Raw genomic sequence first — 21,251 nt, 5'->3', positions numbered from 1 at the left:
ATTCAAAGAACCACGTGAACACCGAAGAACGTTCCAATCCACGCATCCTTAACTACCACGTGGCGACACCCGCGCGCCCGAACCGACGCAGAATCGTCCACAACTCGCCACATCATCATCTCACTGTACACGTGTAACATTCCCAACCCAAAAAGATTCTCACTACCCCCTACTTTTGCTAAAGTAAACGGTGTGCGCAGAGTTACAGAATTACTAATGTATTACGTTTCCATCAACAACAGAGACAGTAGGAGTAGGATTAATATATAGAGTCTATATATTACGTGTGTTTATCTATATATATAATATATATGTGTGTGTTTGATTTAAAAAAAAAAAAAAAAAAAAAAAAAAAAAAAAAAAACTATTTATATCTATGCATATATTTTGACTCGGACTGTTTTTTCTCTTTCTTCTAAATCAGCTGATCTCTCCCTTGTGACTCTCTCTCTCTCCGAATACGAAACATTTTCCAACTTCTCTCTCCTCAGCTATGTGATTTCTTCTTCTTCTCTACTAAAAGAACTCTCTCTCCAGGTTGGTTCAATTGCTTTATATATATATATATATATATATATATATATATGTAAATGTATATATATCGTTTCTTTTGCCTTTTTGGTTTTTATAGATAGCTTCTTTGAATTGTGATCAATTAAAAATTATGGGGTTGCAAAGGGACGTTGATTTTGTTATCTTTTGTTTTTTTCTTAGTATATATCGTAGATTTCAAACTACAAGATTCTGTTTTTGATTTTTTTTTTTTTTAAATTATATGTAAATGTTTATTAAATAAGCAGACTTTTGAAACCCATTATTGTTAGACGAATTGTAGTCTTTTTCTCTAACGTAAAAAGGGTTTCTTAAAATTCAAGAAATCAATCACGGTTTGAAGACTTTTGTGTGTGTGTGCATGTGTGTGTATATATATATATATATGACAGATGATGATGATGATACAGTTGGATATGTACTGCTACTATCTTCTGGATAAGACTTAAATTGCCAGAAAGACACCGCTTCCATATCTCGTCCTTTCTCTGTGTTTGAAAAGTCTCCTATATATTCCCACACGAAATATATATGTATATATATATGCGTGTATATGTATATATGTAAACACTTATATAATATTCTGATAGGCCTTTGATCTTCTTCTACAACACAAAGCTTGCTGAAAAGATGGAGATTGATTACAGGCCTCATTTCAATTCCGAATTTGAATTGCTCATCGAAAGAATTCACCCTCCCAGGTCTTAACTTCAATTTATAACTCTATTGATCTTCACTTGGGCTATATATATATATATATATGATCTTCACTTCACTTTCTGTTTGATTCGTTAGCTTTATTTATTGTTCTTGGCTTTGCAGGGTTTGTATTGACAACGACACATGCCAAGACTGCACTCTTGTGAAGGTTAGTAGCTAAAAACCTAGAAGAACAATTAAAGTTTCTTTTTTATTTCTTAATCTTTTATCACCCCACAATATGTTTAATTTCATTCTTGTTAGTGGATGATACATTTGGTTTTGTTAATTCTTTAATTTATTTTAGAATTTTTTTTGGGTGGACAAATGGTCCCCGTCTGCTAAGATTCCACCTACTGGTATCAAAACAGCTGAGAAGATACAATTTACCATCTCTATCTCTCTCTCTATAGATATATATATATAGCTGAGAAGATACAATTCACCATATATATATATATATATATATATATATATATATATATATTGCTTGTGTATAGCTACCCTTACAAATAATGATTGTTGATGCTACTCTGTTTCGAGTCTGATTTGAATCTGAAGCTTGAGTTTAAATGATGCCCGTGATTTGTTGGGGATTTGGAATTTTAGAAAAAATTAGTCACTTAATTATTATTATATCCACATTAACAATAATTAATCTATTCTTTAGACATTAAATATATTAAGAAGCATCATACCCTGGTTCCATCCTAAGTGTAACAAGGGTCATTTGTTCCGCATCGGATCCGGATAGAAAAGTAATTAGGTATAAATAGGTAGGTTTGCAGTACTACCCAACAGTTTGAGTTTTTAAATAAATGGGTAAGCACCTACTCATTACCGTTAATATCAGAGCCAGACCCAGGCTTTGATCCGGGGTCACGTCAAATGTCCGATCCGGAGGACGTTCGGGTTTTTCACCCGAGTAGGTAAGGTGATTCGACTACAACGACGAAATTGCGTGGGTTCGGGTGGAGAATAATGACCCTCGTCGGCTTTAAATAGAAAAGTAATTAAATATATATAAAACACTATCAAACAGTTCAATGGGCAAACATTCACCCATTATACTAACCCAATATATAATGGTGGGTAGTGTGTGTGTTGAGAGTGAGAGAGAGAGAGAGAGAGAGTGTGTGTGTGAGAGAGAGATTTCTGGTCAACCCACCGAGAGGAGAGCCCCTAGGAATGGAAGATTGACTGATCAGAGACCAAAGCTTTTACTATGATCATTAGTTACTTCTTTTTCTACTTTTAATGTCAGTGTTGCAGTTATGCATGGTTGTGTTGTGTTTGGGGTGAAGACTCACTTTGTCTGCTTTTTATTTATTACTAGTAGATATTTTTACCTTCTCTTGATGGCAACCAGAAAAAAGTACTGGTGAAATCTAGTTACATTCAAACCAGGAAACAATCTAAAAATGACTCAAATAACCCTACTGTCACTGCCATTTTGGGGGCAACTTAGTAAAATGCGTTACCTTCACTACTCAGAAAAGTAAAAGAAAGTAAGACAAAGACCTATGACTGTAGAAGAAACCTTTTCATGTATATATGCTTATACATATATTATATACACTTGTGTATAGATACAGTCCATAATTTGTGCAATTCTAATAGATAGTTTCCAACATAAACTGATCAGTAAATTTATCAAACACTAAACCTTCGCTAGAGACCATATCATTTGAGCTAATGTACATTGATAATTTCTGTTACAGGTTGATAGTGCAAACAAGCACGGGATTTTGCTGGACATGGTCCAAGTTTTGACGGATCTTGATCTGGTAATATCCAAATCCTATATTTGCTCTGATGGTGGTTGGTTCATGGATGGTTAGTGCACCATTACTCTGCATTCTTTTATTGCCTGTTATATATATATATATATATATATATATATATATATATAAAGCAACAAAGGGCTCATTTTCCAAGTTAAGTATGTGTCACCTATGGCCATTGCTTTGTTATATTCATATGGGGTTGTTTTGGTTGCATGGTGACCAGTGTTCCACGTGACAGACCAGCTTGGGAACAAAATTACTGACGAAAGCCTTATACATTACATTCAGCAGGTCTCCCCCTCTCTCTCTCTCTAAATATATATATATACATATACATATAAGTATATATAAATTGATCCAAATAATTTAATTCTATTGTACTAATAAAAACAGTAATGGTTACAATTTGCAGGCACTCTGTGCAAGTAGGAGAGGGAAGAAGGAGCTCCAAACATGCCTTGGTAGAGAGATGAGTACACGACACGTGTCGACCGAGGACACGGCTTTAGAGATGACGGGGACGGATCGACCCGGGCTACTGTCTGAGATATCAGCTGTGCTTGCTGAGTTGGGATGCCACGTGACTGCTGCGGAGGCGTGGACCCACAACACCCGAGCGGCTTGCATAATCTACGTGGAAGACGAAACCACTGGCAGGTCCATCACGGACTCAGCCCGGCTGGCCCACATACAAGAGCTGCTGGAGAACGTGGTGGACGCCCACCAGCAGATGGGGGAGAGGAAGAGTGTAAGGTTAACACCTCCAGCCGCCAGCCGGACTCACACCGAAAGGAGGCTCCACCAGCTGATGTTAGCTGATAGAGACTATGAAAAGTGCAGTAGCTGTGGTGACGGTGGTGGTTACGGTGGCGGCGGCAGTGGTGTTGTATACAGAAATGAAAAGGGGCATGGAAAGGGGTGTGATGGGACCATAGTTACTATAGAGAACTGTGAGGAGAAAGGGTACTCAGTAGTGAATATGAGGAGTAGAGATCGTCCAAAGTTGCTCTTTGATACGGTTTGTACTCTGACGGATATGCAGTATGTGGTGTTCCATGCAGCAATTAGTTCAATGGGCTCTATAGCTGTTCAGGTAACAATGCCTACTAACCTCTTTCTCTAACTTCTGACAAGGACCGAAAATAGTTTGTCCATGCGGAAGTAAGACCGCATGCATGACCTTTTTAGACCCCTCAATGGCGGGATTCATTCTCGTGCACTAGGGTAGCCCTAACCTTGGCAATCTGGCAAATCAAATCTTTCACACACTATCTAACTAGCCTTTCGATACTACAAAGTACAAACCTACTTGTTATGGTCATCATGTTTTGTTTACTGTGAAAATCTCAGGAGTATTATATAAGGCACAAGAATGGATGCACACTGGACTTGGAGACGGAGAGAAGAAGGGTTATCCAATGCTTGACTGCTGCCATAGAAAGAAGAGTTTCCCATGTATGACTCAAAACTAGTGTGTGTGTGTGTGTGTGTGTGCGCGCAACCACTTCTCAATGGTCGAGGAAAATTAAGACTGATTATATATACCTGTGCAGGGATTGAAGCTGGATGTCAGCACCCGAGACAGGCTGGGACTGCTGTCAGACATTACACGGGTGTTCCGCGAGAATGGGTTAACAGTAACAAGGGCAGACATAGGGACACGAGGTGAAAGAGCAGTTGGATCATTCTACGTCACGGATGTTTCAGGGAATAACGTGAACCCGGACATGGTGATAGAGGTGATTCGACAAGAAATCGGGGGGACTGTCCTTGTGGTTAACAAATCTTCAGGTTGGTCTCCAGAAAATTCCACATCGAGCACAACCAGAAGCAAGGGCAATGGTGTGGAAGACAGACCAAGATTCTCATTGGGAAGCTTGTTGTGGTCGCGGCTTGAGCAACTTTCAAGCAACTTTGGAGTCATAAAATTATGAGTTCCTATGATAAGCCAGCTTCCATGTTGGAGCATGTATCTGTAAAGTATTTTTGTTGGTTCAGTGTGTTTTTTTTTGGCTCCTACGTAGTGAAAAAGCTAGCTTTCAATCATAATGCTCCTAATATGTTCATAGTAAGTTAGTAACCTAATCAATATATTCCCAGAAAATCCACGTGTCACTGGTATCAACCAAGTAGCACAGAATGATTTTGGCTTTCTATGGTACAAAGCAGTAGATAAAACGTAGCAACACAGAGAAGTATTATCCAGTGTGTGTGTGTGTGTGAGAGAGAGAGAGAGACATATACGGGGATATGGACGAGGAAGATAAAATTGGTTCAGCTTCCCACTTGATAATGCATGTTTTGCTCTCTTCTTAATTCAATTTTGGGAATAAGTGTAAATTAAGAAGGCTTTCGAGTAAAAAGTATGAATTAATTGTAATCAATATTATTTCTGCCCTCAAACTATCACGTTGAAAGAATTTCTTTTCCTTTATTGCCCCTTTTATTCTTCGACCGCGATATACAAAGTCTTTTACTATAGACAACAAGATAACCTTTTGTTTTTTTTAAATACTTGGATCAGCTACATAAATTCTATTTTTTCACACCGTGCTATCTAAAGCCATAATGTCAATTAAACCGCATGACATTTTCTTCCATACTAACTTTATTCATGTTAACTTTGGTCTTCTCTTCCCACAACATTACCATCAATGCAGACTATGTTACTCTTTCCAACTGGCTCACCTAGTGGTCTTCTTTGCACATGAGCAAACCATCATAGTAGATTCTCTCTCGTTTTATCTCTAATTAGTGCTTCTTTAACTATCTCATGAATATGTATATTTTAAATTCTATCTATTTTTGTCTTGCCGCGCATCAATATCGACATTCACATTTCTGCCACACTCACTTTATGCATATGTTATTTCCTAACTATGCAACATTCAGTCGCATTAAGGACAACTAATCTAATGGTTGTTTATAGAACTTTCCTTTCTATCTTACTATCTTAACGAGATCTGTTAATCGAACTAGATACACTCTTCCATTTAACCCACCGTGCTTTGATTCTATAATAGACATTATCTCCAATTTCTCCTTCATTATGTAAGACCTCTAGATGCTCTATATTACGCTCTCCCTAAATCAATAAGTAAAAACCTAATGAAGACCTTTCTTCCTCGCTCCATATCTTTCCATTAGTGTCATGCATAGTTAATCTTCCCCGCTGAATCCAAATCAATTTTCCGACACCTTAGTCTCTCGTCTTAATCATTGTTCAATCTCCTTATAGAAGTTTCATAGTGTGACTCGTTAATTTAGTACTACTGCAATTATTACAACACTGTATGTTCCATTTATTTTTATATATAGAGATCAAAATACTTTTGTGTCCCTCATCAGGTATTCTCAGTTGTTATTATCTTATTAAACAATCATGTTAGCCAATACAAACTATCTTTCCCTAAACACTTCTAAACCTCAATAGGAATGCTATTTGACCCTCAAGCTCTTCCTTGATGCATTTTAACCTGGCACTCCTTGACCCTAAAAAATATATATGTTATCCCTAAGTTTTCTATATTCTTTTGAGCTTGAACTTCCTATATGATTTTCATTTAACAATTTCTCGAAATTATCCAATTTTTTTCATCAACTTTTACTAAAATCCTTAAATCTATATTTTGCCTTGTTTACTACTTGTTTAACTTCGGTTAGAAATTTGTCTAAAATTTATTTATGACGTGGCTAAAATATATTGGTTGCTTAATGTGAGATTTGGTAATTGGCCAGAATGAGGTGGCATGGAGACATCGGCAATAGTGATGCAGGAAATGAGTTTGTGTATATGTGTCCCATGCTGGAATGTTCTAGAGACTAAAGTCAAAGTTTGTGGGCTGGAACAAACTTGGAGGTTAAGGAAAAGTGATGCCCAAGAAATGTTAGGTATCAATGAGCTGGAATGTTTGACTTTTCAAAATAGGTGGATATTCTGTTGGCTAATGGCGGCAACATTGGCCTATAAATATAGGCATAATGATAATCCGAAAGCATCCAGAGATTCAATTGAGTTTGTAACATCAGGTAGAGAGTGAGAATTTTGGTATATTTGAGTTTTGAGGATGAGTTATTTTATTTTGTATTTTTTTATTTTTATAGTGAAATATTATTTTGTCTTTCTTGGTAGATGTAGGTATAACCGAATCACATAAATCTTTGTCTCGTCTGTGTGTATGTTATTTTATTTTTTTATCATTTATTTTTCTCTTATTCTCATAAACTCCTATTCGATCCTTATTCCATAACAAACTGGTATCAGAGCTCGGTTCGTGTATTGTGTACAGATACAATTCACACATACGATGCTGTACATAGATACTATACATGTACTGTTCATAAATACGGTACTATTCACCGAGAAATATTTTGGAAGTTTTTGAGATGACGATCAGATACGAGATTGAGAAAGTTGATGACAAGATTAGCTTCAGTCTTTGGCGCATTAAAATGCAGGCCCTGCTGACTCAGCAAGGTCTAAAGAAGTTATTGTTTAGGAAGGACAAGTTGCCAACAACTATGTCCAATGAAGATAAGGATGAGATCGATGAAAAGACACGCAGTGCGATTCTTCTGAATCTAGCTAATGAGGTACTGCATGAAGTTATTGATGAAGACACGGCAACAAAGTTATGACTGAAATTAAAAAGTCTGTATATGACAAAGTCTCTCACCAACAGACTCTACCTAAAGCAGACACTCTACACCCTTTGTATGAAGAAAGGTATGCCTCTAAAAGAGCATATTGATAATTTCAATTCTATTATTCGAAATTTGAAAAATACTGATATTAAAATTGATGATGAGGATCAAGCCCTTCAACTATATACAGACTGTTGGTGAGAGATTTCGTCATATACAGACTCTCCAATTTCAGCCATATCTTTGCCGCCGTGTCTTCATCAATAACTTTACGCAACACCTCGTCGGCTAGATTCAAAAGAATCGCACTGTGCGCCTTTTCATCAATCCCATCCTTGTCTTCATTGGACATAGTTATTGGCAACTTGTCCTTCCCAAATAACACCTTCTTTAGACCTTGCTGATTCAGTAGGGCTTGCATTTTAATGCGTCAAAGACTGAAGCTAATCTTGTCGTCAAATTTCTCAATCTCATATCTGGTCCTCATCTCAAAAACTTCCAAAATATTTCTCGGTGAATAGTACCGTATTTATGAATAGTACCTGTATAGTATTTGTGTACAGTACTGTATGTGTGAATAGTATCTGTACACAATACACGAACCGAGCTTTGATACCAGCTTGTTATGGAATAAAGATCGAATAGAAGTTTATGAGAAAAAGAGAAAAATAAATGACAAGAAAATAAAATAGCGCACACACAAACGAGACAAAGATTTACGTGATTCGGTTATACCTACGTCCACGGGAAGAAGACAGAACAATATTTCATTATGAAAATAAAAAGATACAAAGCAAAATAGCTCACACCCAAAACCCAAATACACCCAAGTTCTCACTCTCTAACTGATATTACAAACTCAATTGATGATTTCAGATGCTTTTAATTGGATGAGTGTAAGGCTATTTATAGCAAAAAAAATATATATATATTTGGTGTTCAAGTATATTATAAAGCTTCCTTTGGAAGCCAAATGGCACAACCTGCCCAAGAATAATTCTTGTAGCCAATATACTTCATTCTCTTGTAAGCTTTGTGCAAGTTGGATTGTAATAATTTTTGAGCCGCATAATTCAACAACTTCATTATTGGCATTTTTGTATTTTTCAAAAGTTTCCCTATTATTATTTTTTTTTTTGATTTAGTATTCCCGATTTTTGTTTTAAGATAAGATGTTTTGGATTCACCGCATTCCTTTTGATTATCCTAAGCCTTATTTTGCTACTCTTTTAATACATGCAGTCATCTAATTCCACATTAAATTTGTTTCATCTTTTGTAGTCCATGTTACTTTTCCAATGACCCATTCTTAAATAATTATCTCCGCTCTTAAATTCCACTATCTAGTTCTTAGATTTACAACTCTTTTTGTCCTTCTGGATTGTCCTATATATACATCTAAAGATAATAGAATACATACATCCAAATCTCATAGTCTATGTTGTGATGCTAAACTCTCTAGTGGGATAACCTTAAAATCTTGACTTGTTAATCGAACTACCTCTCTAGTTTTTTTTTTAGTTTTTTAGTTTTTTAAAAAACAAAAAATTTTAAAGGAGAGGATCTGTGCTTGCTGCAACTTCTTATTCTTACACCACTAAATAACTTTCTGTATAACTCATATTTTGCAAATTAACCATACGATTCAACGATTTTCTCAACATAATTATCAAACTTCAAATTGATCAAGATATTAACATATGCCCCATTCTTATGGCACTTAAAATTATAATAGATTTTATTATGAAATTTAAGTGTAGGCTTGGACACCCATTTACCTCCTATGACTTGAAATTTAGCAACGCTGATGAGCAAAGAGGAACACTTAATTCGATGATCGGATTTTCAAAAAATAAGGATCTTGGAAGAAAAAAAAAAAAAATACATTTAAGGAATGAAAAAAATACGAAGTCAGTACCAAGTGTCCTAAAAAAATACATTTAAGAAATAGTTTTTTGTTTCTTTAATTTCGAAATGTCATTCTTGACAATGCTTGACATAGAAATCTACATATATATATATATATATATATATATATTATGTCCATACGACACAATTCCCAGGGAAAAAAAAGGGTACAAAAATTGACAGAAAAGAAGAGAAAGGCTTTGCTGGTATTGTTGTCTTATACCATTTAATCCCCTAAATACTAAAAGTACTCAGCTACCAGGACAACGCTCTAATGCTCTGCTCGGTAGGAAGAAAGGAAGAGAGCTAGAGGGAAAATAGGAAGGAATGAACAAACTTTCTTTGTTGAGAAAGGATAATATGAAAGATGAATAGAAAGGAATGAACAAAATTCCTTCGTTGAGAAAGGATAATATGAAAGATGAATCATCTTTCCTCCTTTACAAATTTTCATCCCTCCAAATATTGGCGGAAGAGAGGAGGAAAGACCAAGTAGTGCTATTAAGGAAGTTTTGAATTACAATACTACCCTAAATTTTACAACTTTTAAATTAAAATACTATCTTCTCTAATTTATAATATTTTAGATAGTGATGGGTATAATGGTAAAAACAATTTAAAACTTTTTATTTCCTTCTCTCTTGACGAACACAATAAATTGTAAGCTTATTATCTTCTCTTTCATCAAATTGAGCAAAAAAAGGGAACGACATAGTCTCTTCTCTAGGAATGTTTCATCCACCCATTCTTCTCCACATTCCATCCAAAAAAATTTCTTTCCTACCGAACAAAGCATAAGGAACAAGGTTCACTTAACTAGGAAAATAATCAACAAACACAATAGTTATATCCACTAGCATGCTCAAAAATAACTCAATATCTAGGGCAAGCACTTTTGAGAATTAGTTTTTGCAACTTTGTTTAGTTTCCATTTTATCATCCCTTTCTGCTCAGTACATTTTTCACTTCTGTTCTCTATTTCTCCACATTTTCACAGCAACAAAGAAATTGGGAGAATTTCCTGAGTAAGGTCCATTGCACAGTGAGGTACATAGGGTAAAATCTAAGCACTAAACATATAGCTAATGCACCGGTACGTCCTGAAGAACATTTTCACAGCAACAAAGAAATTGGGAGAATTTCCTGAGTAAGGTCCATTGCACAGCAAGGTACATAGGGTAAAATCTAAGCACTTAACATATAAAAGCTAACGCGCCGGTACGTCCTGAAGAAGATTAGAGTAAATCCTGCAAAGCTTCAAGTTGAAGCCTAATGCTCTGTACCAAGGGTCCTTATAATTAGGGGACTAAAGAGGATGTTTAATATAAAAGACAACGACTCCAGCAAGGAATTATAAACAATCATGAATGTAACTTAAGTAAATTAAAATCGAGAACCTACAGATCCGTGCTAGTTAAATTAGGTATCATATTTAAACTGATACACTCTACAATTAGAAAATAAAATTAACTGAATTCCAGGTCGATATCTTAAGCAAAGAAACAAAAAAGAGAACCCACTCTAAACATATCCAAGAAGTTTCACAACTATATATGAAATGAAGGGTCATAGGGGTTATTACCCGGTATAGTCTCTGTCAATTGAGTGTCGGAAAGATATACCAGATATGTACCTAACTATTGATTATATGTTAATAGTGACACCTAACATCTTTGGTTGGGCATGCATCAAATAAGCATGTTTATAAATAAATCAAATGTGTCACATAATTGTAAATAAAACTCTTTTATTATTGTTTTTTGTTCCATTATTACTTCAAAATGAATAAAATGCCAATGTTGAACAATATGTGTTGGATAAGGAAAATTTTCTTACAAAATAAAAGAAGAATATTGAAGGCGTAAGCATTTACCAATATCCAAATGTTCTTGGGTTTGAAGATAAATAAACATATCCACACTCGTCACATGTACCCAAGTACATGTAGCATAAAAAAAATAACAAAAAATTCATTTGAACTATGTTTGTATAACATGAACCTTTTTAAAAGTTAAAATAACAGTAATCCAGATTTAAACCAAAAATAACTCAAAAAAATATATATATATCCATGGTTAGAAGACACATTGCTGGAACGAAACCATACATCCCAAGCTGATGGATTATGAGTTGAGATTATGAGAAGCACCTAGATCGGTCCAGTTCTAAGACAGTGGATCAACTGAAACTGATGCAAACAGCAAACCTGCCGGCATAAGTGACACCTGTCTAAATACGATATTAATAAGTATACCGAGATCCAGAGGATTGCTTAGGTAACAAATTTTCTTTAACACCAATGGGTTCGCTCAAGTGGGTAAGTCACTTGGCCCCCAAGTCTAACGTTCGACTCCTCTTGGGTGCAAGAGGATGAGAAGGAAGGGGGCCGGGGGGGGGGAGGGGGGTGAGTACCAACTGAGAAAAAAATATATATGAATGATATGCACCACATATGCTGACAGAAGAAAGACACTAGAGTAATACTTGCATCTGAACATTTAGCCTTGTAAACTTTTATGTCTCTCTGATAAAACATTTTGTACGCTTATGATGTAATAATGACTCACAAAACATCTCCTAATGTTTATATGGGAATTTACTAAATTTTTCTATTGCAAATTAAGTTTCTCTAAATTTAATCCTTTTTGGGGGAAAAAAAAAAAAAAAACGACAAACCCACCCCAAGAAAATTAAACCATGGAGTCCTTACCATCTTTGATAAGATTACACTAATATGAGAATATGACCTATAGAACTTCTACCTTCATTGCTAGCATATCGCCCATTAGGACTGCTGAATAACTTCACATATTCATTAGAATATGACATAAATTATTGAATGGGCAAATTTTACATTTTTCTAACATCAAAGTTTAGAAATATATAGCATTTTTTCTTACACAAATAAACACCCAATTTATAATGGGCTTTATATACAACCATTCAAATCTCAAAAGTCTAAATGCAGAAGAACAAACAGTAAACAACATATTCACATAATGTAGATAGGCAGGTAGTACATAAATCATAATTGAGAAGGTTTTCACGTTGATGTCATACCACATCAATGTCATCGACATTAAGCCAGTCATTAGATTCCTTTCTTTCAGGGTTATGGGCACTTACCTGCTCAGATCCAGTATGCTCAACACTAACAGCACTGATATCCTTAGAAGAGTCAGCAGAACTTCTGCTCAACTGAACCCAATCTCGCGAGTCTTTTGTTGAAGAATCGGATCCAGATGTTACTTTTTTGTAACTTGTAGGGACATCTTCATCATCATCCTCCAGATCACTGAATGACACATCCTCATCATTTTCAATAGGGATGGTGGTTCCACCATTTACAATCTCAGAGCTTTCTTCCTTTAACCAATCATCGCCGTCATCTTCATATTTCTCTTCCAGAACACTAGAGAAGCGAGAATGAGAACTTTCATCATTGGTCCAGTTCACTGGACCTTCCTCAACAACAGACTTGTCAATAATTTGAATCTCAGTACTTGGGATTGGGTGCTTCTCAGTCTCAAAATCTGCTCCCACTGTGGAAGTGGCTAATGCAATGGGGGAAGCCTCAAGTGGCACAGACTCAGATTGAGCATTAGATGGTACATAAGGATGGTCTTCATGTGTTGAGTTACTGATGTCCTCTGAATAAGAAGTGCCCCTTCTTCGGTTCTGTAACCCCTCAGTCAACAAGGCTCTGGCTTTCATTACCTGCACTTAACATCAAGTTTCCCATTCAACCAAGCTAAAAGAAAAAATAATTGTAAGTTCAAACATGCATACAATGATAAATTGCTAATAGTCAAAAACCTTCTGACCTCATCTATTTTAGTTAGACACTGATAGAAATAGGAGCATATACATGCATACATACCTACATATATATATATATATGTATATATATGATTGACAGTAGTATTCTTTGCCTATCTAATACCTTGAATTAATGAACAAGCAAATTCCTTGTGGTAAATCTTACCATATAATTACAATTAAGATTAATGGTCAAGTTCCACTACTTTTATCATTTGCAACTAATGATCAAAGGAACTTCCATTTAAGAATCTTCTTGAAGCACAAAATTCAAACCCTCTTGATCAAGGAGAAAAGACACAAACTAAACAAAACAAATAATAAGTTGGTTGGCATGACATATATGACATTTTTCGTAAAAGCAGGTAGCACGCTAAAACAGTATCCATAGTATCTTCTGTACAACTTGCTCCACCATGAGGTCTCTTAGATCGATTTATATTTAGCATTTTTGTTCATTCAGCAGTTCTCAGTAAAGTTTCACAGTATCCTTGTGGAGTCGCTATAATCTTCTTCACAGTGAAAAAACAAGAACATTCAAGAAGTGGAAATTAGAACAGTAAAATTAACCAATACATGATGTGCTTGAAAAAACTACTTTTATCATTTTCTGGGATATGTAATGAGTTCTACGAGCATGCTAAGGATGTAAAAGATAAGATTACCACCTGACCAACAAACTCCAAATGTGCATTTTTTTTTTAAAGGCGGGGGAGGGGTTTCTATCAAAAAGAGAGAGATGATCACTTTTTGACATTAAAACATGGACTTGGCTGTGCTATGAAGCACATTGGTCGTTGTTTGGATTTTGTAGTGCATTTCATAATGCCGAGTTTCACAGGGGCAGATGTTGAGAAACTGGTTATAAGGTTGTGTGAGTAGAAGATGCATATGGTGTACTCGGAAGAGACAAAATTAGCATTTTTTCCTTTGACGATATTGAGGCAAAAGCATATGATGCTGATTTTCTGAGAGATGTTCTAGGAAATACTCTCTCTTCTTTTGTGGACATGCCTCTGAGTGTGCATCTGACAACAATTGTGTATAAAACCTACTCCGCATCCACACTATGTTGGCATGAGCTCCAAACAATCTTCATACATATTGAAAAGTCCATGTAACAAATCCTGTATATAGGTAGAGCCTCCTACACCAAGGGAAGGGGAAGGGGAAGGGCTGATGGAAATCATAACATAATGAAGGAGGTAAAAAGAAAAAAGATTACAGGGTTGCATGGAACCAACTTACCTGGGGTGTCGAAAGGAGTTCAGCATCATGCCTGCTGAGTCGAGGATGCAGAAGTACAAAATAGATCTTCCAAAAGGAATCCTCACTCATATAGCCTGGGCAAAGTTCAATTCTAAGAGCAGCTAATCTTGGAGCAAAACGTTCAACGGCCAAAGCATGCTCTTGTTGCACATCAGACATGTCAAAATCTGGAGAGAGAGAATACCATAAGGTGCCTGACAACAGCTTGTATCACATGGAATATCTACATTAACATGCCAACAGAAATGCATTTGATCTTTGAAAGTAGAAAACCCCTCTGTTTGTGTAACAGCACTTGCCATGCAGCCAAGAACATAATCATGAGAATGGAATTTCTAATATACAACCCAAGAAAATGGAGGGAATCAAAACTAAGCAGCAATGCAATGGCATCCATGAGGATGCTCTAAAATGTCTCAATGAGCCTCAAACTTGAAATATTCTCATTTCTCTACACTGTTGGTATCTATGAGTCTGAGTAGTTAAACTATGTACAAGAGAACATATCTATCTAGCCAGAATAGTCAGAATAGAGCACGCCCTGTATCATTCTCACAACAGCAGGGAGAAAGAGGTAGGCAAAGATACATGATCAAGATAAATAAAAATGTAGTCAATACCCATATCTTCTTTTATGAGATTCCAACTTTCAGCTTGTGATCCTTATTTTATAACTATAATGTGACTACATTGAGTAGACATGGCCTTTAATAAAAATTAAAATAAAAAGAACTACCCGATTTTAGATTCTAAAAGTCTCTTGTGCTTCGGTTGATGATAGGTGATTCCGTTACACACCCAATATATAAAATTTTAGCACCCAAAACTTAGAAGTCAGTGTGACAACACTTCTCCATTTCATCTTTTTCCAAACTGTTCTCCGCCATCTCAGCTCTCTTAGAAGTTTCCAAACAAGGGATTACACTAAGAGTGGTTTCTTCAAATTCTATGTAATTCCTAGTAACATGGTAGTTTAATGTTCATAAAAACCAATCAAGTTTTGCAAGACAATTCGAAGATAAATTATTACTATCTAATACTAATCATAATAGGGCCCCCATTCATGAATGATTATAAACACCCATTTTAGTATTATCACAAATATTAAACAAAAGATAGGTACATTTTCATCCCTAAATCAAACTCAATTAACAGAATGCACGCGCAGGCTATAACAGCTACTAACTCCACACTGAGTTTATCCAGTTCATAATCAGATCAAAACGCATCAACACGAATTTCTGAAACACACATATATAACTAGAAAAACTAATTAAAAAATGATAACAAATTCAGAAACTGTAGAATCGAAAGAACCGTACCATCATCTTCATCATCATCATCAGGCAATGGAAAATCCAACCACGTCTCAGGATGCATCGCGATATCCCTCACGAAGGCCACCACTTCTTCCGTGACACCGACGGCACCTCCCACCGAATCATAATCCTCCTGCTCCGCTCCGAATTGAAGAAAATCCGAAGCGATCTTCGTGATATCCGACACCGCTATGTTGCTCGACAGCTTCGAAATCCCACTCCTGAACTTCCCTCCGATCTCCGCAAAGTCGCTGCGTATTCCGGAAATCCCCGCCGTGTCGGTGCCTTCCGGATTGGAGACCTTGGGCGACGGAGAGAGTTCTTCGGCAGGTGGTGGAGCGAGAAACGATGCCACGCCCCATAACTGGCGAGTTAGGGTTTTGGTGATCTCCGACAGGTCATCTTTGACGCCTCGTGCTGGCGGTGAATCTGGTGGTGGTGGTGGTGGTGATGAGTCGATCTGATGGTGTTGGTCGTCTCTTTCTCCCTCTAGATTGTTGTTTCTCTCTCTAGATTGCTCATCTTCGTCGTCGAATCTGAGAGAGTTTGCGATGGATCGAGCAAGCCATGACATTGTTCAGATCACCGACGAGGAACTTCCAAGAGTTGAATCGAATGACTTGCAGAGCTTGAAGAAGTTGTTGGATCAGACTTCTTGACGACGCCGTTCGAGGTTGTTGATATACGCTGTCGTTTTACTTCACATTCACGTTTTTGCACAAGGTTTTGTAGACAAATCCCCACTACTATTTTATTATTTGCCCCTAACAAACAGTACCCCCGGGGTTTGGGTAAGCCCTTGTGAAATTTTTTATCCAAACAGAGCCTTAAAACTTGTAAACGTCCATTTTACCTTTTACTATTTTATTAATTTTAATTATAAAATATCAAAATATTTAAATAACCAAACTACCATTTTCATCTCTTCATATATGTATACGAATACAACCACACAACAGTCACCACCACCCCCAACCCAGACCGGAAGATGAGAGAAAACCAGGAATAAACCAAAAATAAACTCTAAATCATCAACTTATAGGAATTTCATATCAGATTTAAAGCAAAAACGCCGACACGAAGAAGAGACCAGCCACAGGTCCACCGACCGTCACTCTATTCAAAGCGGCGCCATTGGGAATCGATGACGGAGATTCTCTCGAAGCTAAAGAGAATGACGGAGGCACGGCGGTACCGGAGGGAGACGAAACAGGAGCATCTGAGGTTGAGGGAGCAGGCGGAGAAGCAATCGGAGAGGAGGTTGTTCCTATTCGTTTAGTCGCTGCCGTCACACCATCAGCCGCCTGATTGTTCGACCACGAATCGGCCACGACCTGAGTCATGCCTATGTTGCTGCAGTTCTTCCAAGCCTTGATGTTCAGCTGCCTACAAAATTCGAAGGAAACCTAAAGATCAGAGACGACAAACCATGTACACCGAATGATCCATGACTCAGTGACGAGTTGGACTTGCTGGAGATTTGGCCGAAACTCGGCTTCTGCGGCTGCGGAACGACGGAAAAGTTAGGATCTGAACGGCACTTGAAGGACGGGAAAATCCATGACTCGAAGGGGAAAATCGAAACAAGAAATGAACGAAAGAACCATGGAGGAGAGGTGGCTAGCCGTCGTCGCCACCGCCCGTCGGCCCCTTCCGTGTGTGTATATTTATATGTATCTGTATATACCTATATATATGTGTGCGTGGATATGTGTGTGTTGGTGCTGGGGCGGCAAGAGGAGGAAGAGAGAATACAGAGGAGAGAGGAAAGAAATGGGTATAGGTTTGAGGGTAGAAAAGTCATTTTAATATTTAAATTGGTCAATATAAAAGTCAAAGGTAAAATTGTCACTTTATTATTATTTGGGTGTCTTTGCTAGTTATATCAAATCTTAAGGTGTGTCTTTGTCTCAAAATAGAATAAGTTGTATCTGTATTTTTTTTTGTTACTATACTTTATCCTAGTATTTTTTTTTTTCAAGATTAGGTAAGACTAACACTGATTCATTTATACTCGTTACATATTTTATTCGGATTCAATGTTGAACAAGTTCTACTTGTAAGACTTACGTAGGCAACCCATGAGATAATTAACAAATAGTATTAACTTTCGTGACCTAAATTTTGCTAGTGGTATTTGTTTAAAATTAAGTATATTTTGTTTTATACACTTTGTAAGATTTATAGCGAATAAATATGTATTATGACTTTAAAGTCTTCAATAATATAATTCAATTCAATTTAGAAGTATAGATTAGAAATTTTGGCTAAAAAAATAAATAAATAATTAAATGCAAAAGAAAACAATCATAGAAGAATTTTATTTATTATTTATTCAAAAACATATATATTTTTTTTACACCATTAAAAAAGATAGTAAAGAAATGTCAATAGGAAAATATCAACATGTTTAAATAGTCAAACCAAAAATAGTTTTTCGTTGCTATTAATTTTTTAAAAGCAATCATTATTGTAAAAGCTTATGTTATAATTTTAAAAAGTTATAAATAGGATATAGATATATTAATGTCAAAAAGCTTTCAACGCAAAAAAATAAAATAAAATAAAATAATATTGTTTTTTAAGATTTAATAGGAGTTATTGGTTTGAATGTGGAGAATTTGCATCATGACCACTATCAATTTCTAAAAACATATTTTCCCGTGTTAGTAGGGACACTGGAAAATAAAGTGTTGTAAGAAAATGAAATTTGCTGCAATAAGAGCAAACTCCATGTATCTTCAAAATTTAGCAATCTAAATTTGTCACGTCTTTGTTTTTTAAGAGTCACGTCTTTGTTGTCAAGAGTTAACATTTTAAACTCTCCAAATTTTAAGTATTACATGTGCTCCAATAATGTGTTTCCGCTCTCTAAAAATATTAATATTTTTAAATTATTAAAAAAATAACTTTATTCCAACAATTATATTTCTAAAAAAGAAATTAAACAATACAATAACCATTATAAATTAAAATAAATTAAAACACTACTATATTCATTATAAAATAAATTATTTATTATTATTATTATTATTATTATTATTATTATTTTGTCTTTTTTCATTTAGGAAAAAAAAAAAAAAAGAATAATACAATATTCATAATATTCATTAAGCCTTTAATGCAGTCACTGCGCAGATATATTTGAATTTTTTTTTCTTTTTCTACTTAAAAAAAAAAAAAAAAAAAAAAAAAAAAAAAATCCATTTGTGTCAAACTAATTGGAAAATTTTTAGCAAATGACTAGTTTGGACGTCATAATTACAAATACAACATACCCTTACCTTTTAAAAATATTCTCAATTAGACCATCCACAGCCAACCTTTTTTCTTCGACCAAACATTCCGATGAATCATCCCCACCACTGCCACACCTCAATCACCCCCATCTGCGAACCACCACCACCATTAATATCAACTGTTGCCATCACCCAAAACCACCACAGTAAGTGAAACGAGTGGGCGTTTTTCCATTTATCCAAAAGCTCGAGTTATTGGATAGTATTGCATACCCACCCATTTATACCCATATTACTTCCCATCCGGATCTGATGTGTGATAAGTCTCCCCTTATAACATTCTCCTCCACCCGAACTCACAACACCTTTGTTACAGTCGGGCCACCTAGCCTATCCGGGTGTCCGGGCCAAACGCTTAGGTATGGCACCGGATTAAAGATTAGGTCTGACTCTGATACCAACTGAAACGGGTGGGCGCTTGTCCATTTACCCAAAAGTTTAGGCTATTAAGTAGTGCTACATACCCACCCATTTATACCCATGTCACTTCCCATCCGGATCCGATGTGAGATAAGTCTCCCCTTATAACAGTAAGCCATAACCCATGTGTATATATATATATATATATATGCCTATGTATATATACATTAAAATCATGAACCACAACTACCCATCATTTCTCTCCCGTGAACCACCATCATCACCCACCACTCTCCGGTAAGAAATTCTAGTGAACCACCACCAGCCTCTCTGGCTGTTCTTCTACCATATATTACTCTCTCTATATATTTTATTCTGTGATGTGTTCCAGCTTGAATGACTACTTCTTGTTGTGGATGATGAGCATTGAATATTGCATATTCGAACTCTTAAACGTGCGTATGTTAAAACCTTAAGTAGTACTTCTATCCAGTTTTAGACGGATTTGAGTTTACTTTGCTTTTGTAGGTACTTTCTTAAAAAAATGGATAAAATCGGGATTTTATGATAAAAAGACTAATATCGAAGTTTATAGAGTCATTGCCGATCATCTGAAGCAAACGTAGAGTCAAAATGGTGATTTTGAAAAAGTTCAAGTACCAAAGCTCGAGCACAAATTCCACAGCTCGAGCACAAACTCAATTCAAGTAAGAAAAGCAACCAAGGCCAAAAGGCTGGAGCAGAGACTTAAGGTGCTCGAGCCTTTGCAAAAGGGTTCGAGCATATATTATCTCAGAATATAAAAAGACGCTTCGGAAGTTTCATGTTGCCAGACCTCGAGCATAATCCAAAAAGCTTAAGCAGAAGTCCCAAGCAGGCTTGAGCACCCAAGCAAGGTGATCGAACACCATGAAAATATTATCCCAAAATATTTTAAGTGTTGATGAAAAAGACGCTTCGGAAAAGATTTGAAGAAAAATGACTAAATATAGAATTCCTGCTCAAGCATAAGTCAAAAGGCTCGAGCACATGTCAAAAAGTTTGAGCAGAAGCTTCTCTGCTCGAGCCTTAATTTATTGTTAAGTTAGACTTTAAAGTTGTGGGATTAATTCTAATTAATTCATATTTCATCTCAGACGGGCCCAAATGACCCCAGAAGACCTAAAGCACATCCAATCCTTATTAAAAGTCAATTGCTTTTATAAAAGGACGCATAAGGCCACAAAAAAACTTTCTTGTTCTCCAGTTTATTATTCTAGATCTAGTGGCGGCTTTTAGGGTTTTTGAAAGTTGTTCTGAAGCATTGAAGGTGAAGATTCTCAGAAGAGAAGTGCAGTCCAAGATGATGAAGACCACAACAACACAAATGATATCTTGCGTCGTCATGAGTAGGGCATTGATGTAACTCGAATCCGAATACTATGGTTTGATTGTTCTAAACTTTCGGAATTTAACTGTTTATGTATTTTGATTATATGATTATGAGCAATTGACTTAGATTAATTGGGTTTTAATGAAGTAAATAGTTTTTGAATGATTAATACCTTGTCTTAAATTTAATTGTTCATTAATTATATTCAACCTATTCTTAGTGT

General features: G+C 36.0%; 3 protein-coding genes across 3 annotated transcripts; 1 reads left to right on the top strand and 2 right to left on the bottom strand.

The window, feature by feature from the left end:
- Nucleotides 1-1,182: 1,182 nt before the first annotated feature.
- Nucleotides 1,183-5,132, top strand: LOC132316563 (ACT domain-containing protein ACR1-like). The gene is made up of 7 exons (XM_059815039.1): nt 1,183-1,253; nt 1,375-1,420; nt 2,973-3,087; nt 3,262-3,329; nt 3,451-4,131; nt 4,389-4,493; nt 4,592-5,132. The coding sequence occupies exons 1-7, from the start codon at nt 1,183-1,185 to the stop codon at nt 4,970-4,972; spliced, it is 1,467 nt and encodes a 488-aa protein (XP_059671022.1). The 3' UTR covers nt 4,973-5,132.
- Nucleotides 5,133-12,389: 7,257 nt separating this feature from the next.
- On the bottom strand, nt 12,390-17,716 carry LOC132267011 (uncharacterized). The gene is made up of 3 exons (XM_059768044.1): nt 16,001-17,716; nt 14,658-14,845; nt 12,390-13,307 (listed from the first exon to the last, which is right to left on the bottom strand). Exons 1-3 carry the CDS (start codon nt 16,569-16,571, stop codon nt 12,645-12,647), a joined length of 1,422 nt encoding a protein of 473 aa, XP_059624027.1. The 5' UTR covers nt 16,572-17,716; the 3' UTR covers nt 12,390-12,644.
- Nucleotides 17,056-19,425, bottom strand: LOC132316562 (cystathionine gamma-synthase 1, chloroplastic-like). The gene is made up of 2 exons (XM_059815038.1): nt 19,372-19,425; nt 17,056-17,403 (listed from the first exon to the last, which is right to left on the bottom strand). The coding sequence occupies exons 1-2, from the start codon at nt 19,423-19,425 to the stop codon at nt 17,056-17,058; spliced, it is 402 nt and encodes a 133-aa protein (XP_059671021.1).
- Nucleotides 19,426-21,251: the final 1,826 nt, after the last annotated feature.

The sequence above is a fragment of the Cornus florida genome, unplaced genomic scaffold (genome assembly GCF_030987335.1).
Source record: "Cornus florida cultivar Cherokee Brave unplaced genomic scaffold, ASM3098733v1 CherokeeBrave_3.0.0_Hap2_Chr07, whole genome shotgun sequence".
NCBI lineage: Eukaryota > Viridiplantae > Streptophyta > Magnoliopsida > Cornales > Cornaceae > Cornus > Cornus florida.
The sequence above is the reverse complement of the archived record's forward strand: the minus strand, read 5'-3'. Positions and strand labels throughout refer to the sequence as shown.

Bases quoted from the DNA above. Each gene is read 5' to 3' on its own strand.
- LOC132316562 (XM_059815038.1), bottom strand. From the start codon at position 19,425: ATGGCAACAGTTGATATTAATGGTGGTGGTGGTTCGCAGATGGGGGTG. The intron at 17,404-19,371 runs GTGTGGCAGTGG...TCTGATCTTTAG, and splicing joins CGCAGATGGGGGTGATTGAG to GTTTCCTTCGAATTTTGTAG.
- LOC132267011 (XM_059768044.1), bottom strand. From the start codon at position 16,571: ATGTCATGGCTTGCTCGATCCATCGCAAACTCTCTCAGATTCGACGAC. The intron at 14,846-16,000 runs GTACGGTTCTTT...CTCTCTCTCCAG, and splicing joins TGATGATGATGAAGATGATG to ATTTTGACATGTCTGATGTG. The intron at 13,308-14,657 runs GTAAGTTGGTTC...TGTTAAGTGCAG, and splicing joins AACTCCTTTCGACACCCCAG to GTAATGAAAGCCAGAGCCTT.
- LOC132316563 (XM_059815039.1), top strand. From the start codon at position 1,183: ATGGAGATTGATTACAGGCCTCATTTCAATTCCGAATTTGAATTGCTC. The intron at 1,421-2,972 runs GTTAGTAGCTAA...TTTCTGTTACAG, and splicing joins AAGACTGCACTCTTGTGAAG to GTTGATAGTGCAAACAAGCA. The intron at 3,330-3,450 runs GTCTCCCCCTCT...TACAATTTGCAG, and splicing joins TTATACATTACATTCAGCAG to GCACTCTGTGCAAGTAGGAG.